At 42.3% G+C, this 7,531-nt stretch overlaps 1 protein-coding gene across 1 annotated transcript; it reads right to left on the reverse strand.

Moving 5' to 3' along the window:
• Positions 1-327: 327 nt before the first annotated feature.
• acta1b (actin alpha 1, skeletal muscle b) lies at positions 328-4,368 on the reverse strand. Its single transcript, XM_034224258.1, has 7 exons — positions 4,255-4,368; positions 3,236-3,372; positions 2,389-2,713; positions 1,890-2,051; positions 1,220-1,411; positions 931-1,112; positions 328-802 (listed from the first exon to the last, which is right to left on the reverse strand). Exons 2-7 carry the CDS (start codon positions 3,362-3,364, stop codon positions 659-661), a joined length of 1,134 nt encoding a protein of 377 aa, XP_034080149.1. The 5' UTR covers positions 3,365-3,372; positions 4,255-4,368; the 3' UTR covers positions 328-658.
• Between the last annotated feature and the right edge of the window lie 3,163 nt (positions 4,369-7,531).

Below are 7,531 nucleotides of genomic sequence, written 5' to 3' on the forward strand. Positions count from 1 at the left end.
TAAGCGTTATCTTGAGTCAATAAAGCCCGGGTATAATTATTTTGGTGATTTTGGTTAACTCTCCCAATCCCCCCAATTCTTGCTGATATTTCTTGATATTGAATCTTTAAATGATTTTCATTAGTATGAAGGCATTAATTCCCCCCAAATGGTACCTTTATGATTTAAATCGTCCATTATTTATTTTTAAGTTTATCTCAAAGCTTCTGTTTTTCAGCTTCTCCCACTATTTTCCAGTATTCCCTTTTTTTTGTTTCCCTCAAAGTTTTTGTTTTTGAGCTTCTCCCACTCTCCCCTCTTATAGAAAAACAAGGCCAGGGTCGAAAATACCAAATAATGGACTTTAATAAATTATTAATATGTATATACACTTACATTCACATGTGTTGGTCAACATGTTGTTCTTATTTTTTTATTAAAGGTTTCTTTGGGTGGATGCACGGTTCAGGGTTGGATTTCCCCTTTCTCCGTGCAGCACATACAACAAACAGCTACAAAATATGCACATTTTAAAATAATAAAACAATGCATATAATTGCCAACATGGCAGACAACAAGTCCATTGACAGCAGAGTGTTGAAGTGCCGCAGAGGTTGATCCTCCTTTGCTCCAGATATCTTGAGGTGTAAAGGATGGAGAAGCTGCGAAGGTTGAGGATTTAGAAGCACTTCCTGTGGACAATGCTGGGTCCTGCCTCGTCGTATTCCTGCTTGGAGATCCACATCTGCTGGAAGGTGGACAGGGAAGCCAGGATGGAGCCACCGATCCAGACGGAGTACTTCCTCTCGGGAGGGGCAATGATCTAGAGAAGAGGGAGGGAGAGAAAGTGCATCAGTAAAGTGCCGGTGTTTCATAGATTCCTCTCAATTTATGCGTAAAAGTATTAAGTTTAGGGATTCATTATAATGTTTTTGTTGTTATAATATTTACCTTGATCTTCATGGTGCTGGGGGCCAGGGCAGTGATTTCCTTCTGCATACGGTCAGCAATACCAGGGTACATGGTGGTACCACCGGAAAGCACATTGTTGGCGTACAGATCCTTACGGATGTCAATGTCGCACTTCATGATGCTGTTGTAGGCAGTCTCATGAATACCAGCAGACTCCATACCTAGTCAGATGAGAGCGAGAAGTGTTAGGAGGAGGGGTGGATATAGTTTGGCACAGTATATCCAGTGATGTGCGTAATAAGAGTAAAAGAAGGATTATCTAACATACCAATGAAGGAAGGCTGGAAGAGGGTCTCAGGGCAACGGAAACGCTCGTTTCCGATGGTGATGACCTGACCGTCGGGAAGCTCGTAGCTCTTCTCCAGAGAGGAGGAGGAAGCAGCGGTGGCCATCTCGTTCTCGAAGTCCAGAGCCACATAGCAAAGTTTCTCCTTGATGTCGCGCACGATCTCACGCTCAGCTGCAGGGAGACAAGTTGATGAGTTTTTGTCCAGAGTGACAAACAGCTGAGATCACAGCTGAACTACGAGAGTTACCGAAAAGTCTGAAGCTGAAAATGATCAATTCCCCTATCACAGCTACATATGATTTTCTCCATTAATACTTATTTAGAATTCAAAGTAGTGTGCCAATTTTAGCAGCACATTCGGATATACAGGCAGTAACACAATCGGTGTCCACACAATCTGAACTACACACGTTTTTAATCTTTGTCTTTGCGCAACACTGTGGGTGAATCTTTGTTTAAATTGCTGATCAAGTTTATGTCAAGTTAAGTTGTTATGTATAGCAAACTGTTCCAAAACAGTATAAATTAAACCATGATAATCTAGATTCGACTTTCTGTCTCTTTGAGCTTGTATGGGAATGGTTTGCTTCTTTTTATTTCTTCCTTTTTCCTTTCTTGTAGGTGTTTTGTTATTGTCTGAGTTGCTCACCGGTGGTCACGAAAGAGTAGCCGCGCTCAGTCAGGATCTTCATCAGGTAGTCGGTAAGATCGCGACCAGCCAGGTCAAGACGCATGATGGCGTGGGGCAGGGCGTAACCCTCATAGACTGGGACGTTGTGGGTGACACCATCACCAGCATCCAGCACAATACCTAAAGAGAGGCAAGCGAGTGTTTTAGTAAAGTATTGAATACTCGGGCGACAATAATCATCCAACAGTTCAGTGTTGTGTGCGTAAAAGTGTGGTTATAAATAATGTGTAAAGAGGATTTACAAACATACACAGAGGGCGTAAGGCATAAGGACAGTCCCAGAAACGCTGGCCGACTCTCTGTAATAGTTGTGCGCAAAATGGGCACAGTGTGGAATAACTCAGTTAGTTGTATGTGTTGCAATTGTAATATTATTTTATCAGTTACATTATATTTTGTTTTGTATTGTGTATGTTTATGGAGTTGAGTAGCAGCTGTTTGTTGTTGTCAGTCTCACCGGTGGTACGACCGGAAGCGTACAGGGACAGCACAGCCTGGATGGCCACATACATGGCTGGGACGTTGAAGGTCTCAAACATGATCTGGGTCATCTTCTCTCTGTTAGCCTTGGGGTTCAGGGGGGCTTCTGTGAGCAGGGTGGGGTGCTCCTCGGGTGCCACTCTCAGCTCATTGTAGAAGGTGTGATGCCAGATCTTCTCCATATCATCCCAGTTAGTGATGATACCGTGCTCGATGGGGTACTTCAGAGTCAGGATACCTCTCTTGCTCTGTGCCTCGTCACCGACGTAGGAGTCCTTCTGACCCATACCGACCATGACACCCTAAGGGGGAGGAGAGGGCAAGATGATGGAAAGGTTACTTCAAATAATACAAACAGAGACATGACCTTCTTATGGCCAGATTAAAGTATTTACTGTGCGATGCAAAAGGAACGTTGGCCATTGCGTAAATGTGCCAAATAACAGCGTGGGTCACAGAGACATAAGACACAGAGCAATTGTTTGACTGTCAGTTCTTCTGTGTCTAATTTAGTCTCAAAGTGTCAAAGGCCACATTGCTGGTGGTACAGCTGGTGGTATGAGCCACATTTACATGACTCAAGATACATAATGCCACGCTCTTGGCTTCACAGTTGTTAACTGGACAAAAGGGCTAAATTATAACTCAGAAATATGATAATTTCTGGCAAATAGTTGTTATTAAATCCAGATTATTTGCCGAAATAGTGCCTGAAAGAAAGGCTAACTTGTTTTTATTTATTATATTAGTATTAACCGAATTAATTTTACTTTTTACTACGACTTATTCTCCTATTATTGTTTGGGATATCCCCGGCTCTTTACCTGGTGACGGGGGCGGCCAACGATGGAGGGGAAGACGGCCCTGGGGGCATCATCTCCGGCGAAGCCAGCCTTCACAAGGCCGGAGCCGTTGTCGCACACAAGGGCGGTTGTTTCTTCGTCGTCACACATGTTGGCTGCTGTAAGAGGAGAGGGGGAAAAACAGTTGAGCTCACTCAATCAAATCCTCATGGCGATATTTACTATGTGACAGTAATAACCCCAGAACGAACTCCTTGGTTCACCCTTTTGTTTCCTGCAAGCTTAGGCCAGATGTAATTATAAAGGCTATATTTTTTTACTGGAGAAATATGTTTAACTGGAAAGTAATTGGAACAGACACTAGCATGAACATGATCAGGCCCATGCTTTGCGCTAAATGTGTCAATGGCACACTGACACCAGGCCATTACGCATGGGGCTTACGCCTGCAGAAACCTAGAAAATCACATTAAAGTGATACAGAACTATACTGTTTTCCTTCAGTCATGCATCTCAATTTGATAAGTATCTCTATATCTAGTATCCTCTGTATCTATTGTATTCCAAATTTGCTGTAAGGTAAAACGAATCAAATTTGTGCTGAAATTCAGATTAATTTACAAACATTCTCACTGTTTAATTATCACCTGTCCCAGGTAAAATATATTCTGTTAATTTAATTAATATAAAGGCACATTGTGTCTTGCTGCATCAGCACATTTTTGTGTTACACTTATAAAGATGCTGACGTCGATAATTATTTATCTTTTCAATAAATCTATCAATTTCCAGACCTAATAGTTAACAGCTTCTCCTATCCAGCACTGTCTTTCTATGAAAGTTGTCAGCCTTACAACTATTTAAAATTATTTGTTTCCCTTCTCCTTCAGCATCAAGTCTGTCCTACAGTGGAGTTGCCCATGTTCCTGCAGTAGTATCTAGTCCTAAGCGTCCAAACTCCTGCTCCAGTAGATGCTCCAGTATTAAGTCCTACTCTTGAGTCCCAACCTTTGGCTTCAGGAGTCCCAGCAGGGTCTTACCTTAGGTGAGTGTCTGAGGCTCGAGTGAAAGGATAACCCAACCAATACTGTTGCTGAACCAGATACAATCTTTCCTTCGAGCTGTCCAGCTTATATACCCAACCTCCACCATTCACAAACCTTAGGACTGGCCCCCTTCCCGGCCCTCTGCCATATTAGGATACTGACAGGCCGTGGGTGAGGTGCGGGGGGGGGGGCGCGCCCCGAAGAGCAAAGGAGGGACCTCCATCCATTAGGATTGAGAAGTGGGTCCGGTATTACGCTGCGCGCTCCCGAGAAGGAGAGAGCGCGCGCCATATATGGAACTGTCGCTTTGACCTCCCATCGAGACTCGCGGTCCCACCTCGAGGGCCGTAAAAGGAGCGCCCGGTTCAGTGGGGGTTTTCTTGGGGAGACGCCAGTTGCTACCAACCAGAGTTATAGATTAGCTGCTAGTAGTCCTCATCCAGCCTTAAAATGGGAAAATGCTGCACTCATCTGAACAGAATTAGACCCCAGAGAGAGCCAGGACCCGGCTCCTGACTGACAGCTCGACCAGGAGCCTAGCCGCAGCATCGGAGTGCCAATTATGAGTTCAATTCCCATTATGGTGATCAATACAATATAACACATAATTACTTAAAGAAAAAACAAAACCTGAGGATGAACAATTGGTCGATAATGAGAAAAAATATATGCTGATTCACCATTACAATCATATCATTTGAGTAGTAATATTTTAAGTACATTATTTGTATTTGTAATGTATTGCATTACATGCTGCAGCCTGATAAACTCTGGTTGCATTGCTTTGAGACAATTATGGAGCCATACACAAAACACATTTGTTTTATTAAAAAATGGTGAGTGTTGTCTATTTTATTGTGACATAACATGTTATGATCAAAAGAGAATAATAATGTTTATGATTGTGCCCAGAAGAGTTTGCTCATCAAGAAATTGCAAGCTGGAATTCCTATCTTAAATATCTAACACTTGCACAGCCAAAAGAAGAATTTTAATAATGAATTCAAATGTTGTTATTCTGTTGAGCACATGGTCTGATATCCACATCGGCCTAAATCTTATTTAATAAATATGGAGGTTAGCAGGGAAACAGCCAACAGCTGAAACATTATCTGCAGGGGCTACTCTGCTCTGTCACTGGAGCAGTTAGATTAATTATAACTCTACATGGAGGAAGGGAGCTAGTTCACGTGTACATGTAGTGAGGAATGGAGTGTGTGTACAGTACATGCATGCACATATATGATTGTGTGTGTTGTGGCATGACACACAGAAGGATTGGAAGAGGAAGTAGAACTTTTAATAAACTCAAAGAAAAGTGAGGAATGGTGGGAACATGGGGAAGTGAATTTAAAGAAAAAAAGGCCTGATTTTGTCAATTAAATAGGAACAAACATATAATAATGACACATGGGTATAACTGGGGACTCCTTGCCACAAGCAGATAATGTTGCCATGAGGTGAGATAAAATGGAAAATAAAATAAAATCAACATCTTTGGAACTTTATGTTCATTAAAAGAGATATTTTTTATAGTCTTTTATTCAACAATGTTTGTTATTTAATGTTCCATGTTCTAAAAAGACAATTAAGCAATTAAAAAAATGTGAATGAAAAACTGCCAGTCATAATTATTGGTACTTATTTTTTGGTACTTATTTTTATTCTACAAATGTTAACATGGGACCTTCCAAGAACTGGATTCTCTCTATGCAACAGAAAGCGCCAGTATGAGTTGAGAGTGTTTGATCAGACTTGTAAACACAGATTTAAGGAGATAGAAGATAATGATAGGCAAACATATTAAAGTCTGTATGCATCCTCTACCTATTTAATTGGGGCATGGTGGGCAGTCATGTACAATTTCCTTAATTGGCCCTGCAAGTTTACCATGAATATTGTTTCTGTGCATGAAGGGGGGTGTGTACGTACGTATGTGTGTGTTGTGGGAGGGGGTTAGGGAGTGTAGGGGCTGCCGAGCAAGGTAGAGCTACTTTTATGTACTTGTTGTGAGCCATTTCGGATCCAGGGGCATGCGAAACGCCTAAAATGTAAAGGGGTTGGCAGTTGTCAGGGAGTGAGAGACAGACGGGCATGGTGGGGAGGTGTGTGGGGGGGGGGTTCAGAGGGGCCGAGGGGGAGGAGAGTCCTGGGAGTCTCCAGGAAAGTCTACTAGTGGAAGAGGAGGAGATAGAGTGAGGTGAAAGGGCATGTGCACGCAGCAGGTGGCAGAACAAATGAGTTAAGTTTGTCAGAAGATAATCCTGCCAGCTGAACGAGACTTTGGACAAGGAGAGGAATTTTTGGTGGTATTTCCTAGATGTATTTTTTTTAATGTATGACTTATAATGGTAGTATTAAGCCAGTGAAATGGGGGCGAGAAGGGAGAAAAGTAGAGAGGGTGAGATAAACTGAGTTTGATTTTCTTGTAGCATGCTCAGACTCTACCTTGATGCCTACTCAGTTAGACTTTCCTTTCAGTCGACACACTCTCTCCCTGTCTCCCTCAGGAGAGCACAGAGGGTCAGAGTGACAGACAAAGTGTAAGAATAGCACAAGCCTCGGCATTCAATCGCTGGGACCAATACACTTGCTGCACACGAGTGTCCTACCTTTTTAAGTGTGTCAGCGTGCTCAACGACAGAGGCTCCTGTGATGGATGTCGAGAACAGACAGGAGGAGGATGGTTGGAGATTAGTTTTCTATCTCAGGTGTTACAGTGAAGACAGTCTGAGGATACTGGTACTGGAGATATTGTTAATGGACAGGTAAAAAAGTGCTCTAGGGATAGTTTTACCAAGTTTGTTTTCAGTCTGTTGTCCATTCCATTCCATTCACACTGTTGTTGTTTGAGACAAACTTGCTGAAATGTGTACTAATTATGTGATTTGATCCCATCCAGTTTCAGGACATATTCCTCTTCCTGTTTAGCCTCATCATGTCAGTGATATGCTGCACAAATCAGTAATTGCTAAGTGAGCACTGCTTTCTAATGCTGCTTTCTCAGGCTCCTGATGAGCTAAACAAGAAAGTTGGAACATCTAAAAAACAGAAAACCATTTGAATTCATTTGAAGGCCTTCTGCTTAATGGTGGACAGGAACAACAAGAGGTGGACATTTCTTTCTTTTTAAAGGAAAACTAAATATACCGTTGTGCCTGTGCAGTGCATTTGCATTTAACTAAGTTGTGCGTCTCAGATAGACAGTGATTTCAGTGGGACTGAAGACTCTGCACCAGTAAACCTCTGCATGATCTTCAACAAACCATGC

Source organism: Gymnodraco acuticeps, unplaced genomic scaffold (assembly GCF_902827175.1).
Source record: "Gymnodraco acuticeps unplaced genomic scaffold, fGymAcu1.1, whole genome shotgun sequence".
Taxonomy (NCBI): Eukaryota; Metazoa; Chordata; class Actinopteri; order Perciformes; family Bathydraconidae; genus Gymnodraco; species Gymnodraco acuticeps.

Bases quoted from the DNA above. Each gene is read 5' to 3' on its own strand.
- acta1b (XM_034224258.1), bottom strand. From the start codon at position 3,364: ATGTGTGACGACGAAGAAACAACCGCCCTTGTGTGCGACAACGGCTCC. The intron at 2,714-3,235 runs GTAAAGAGCCGG...CCTCCCCCTTAG, and splicing joins TTGGCCGCCCCCGTCACCAG to GGTGTCATGGTCGGTATGGG. The intron at 803-930 runs GTAAATATTATA...CCTCTTCTCTAG, and splicing joins CCAGCACCATGAAGATCAAG to ATCATTGCCCCTCCCGAGAG.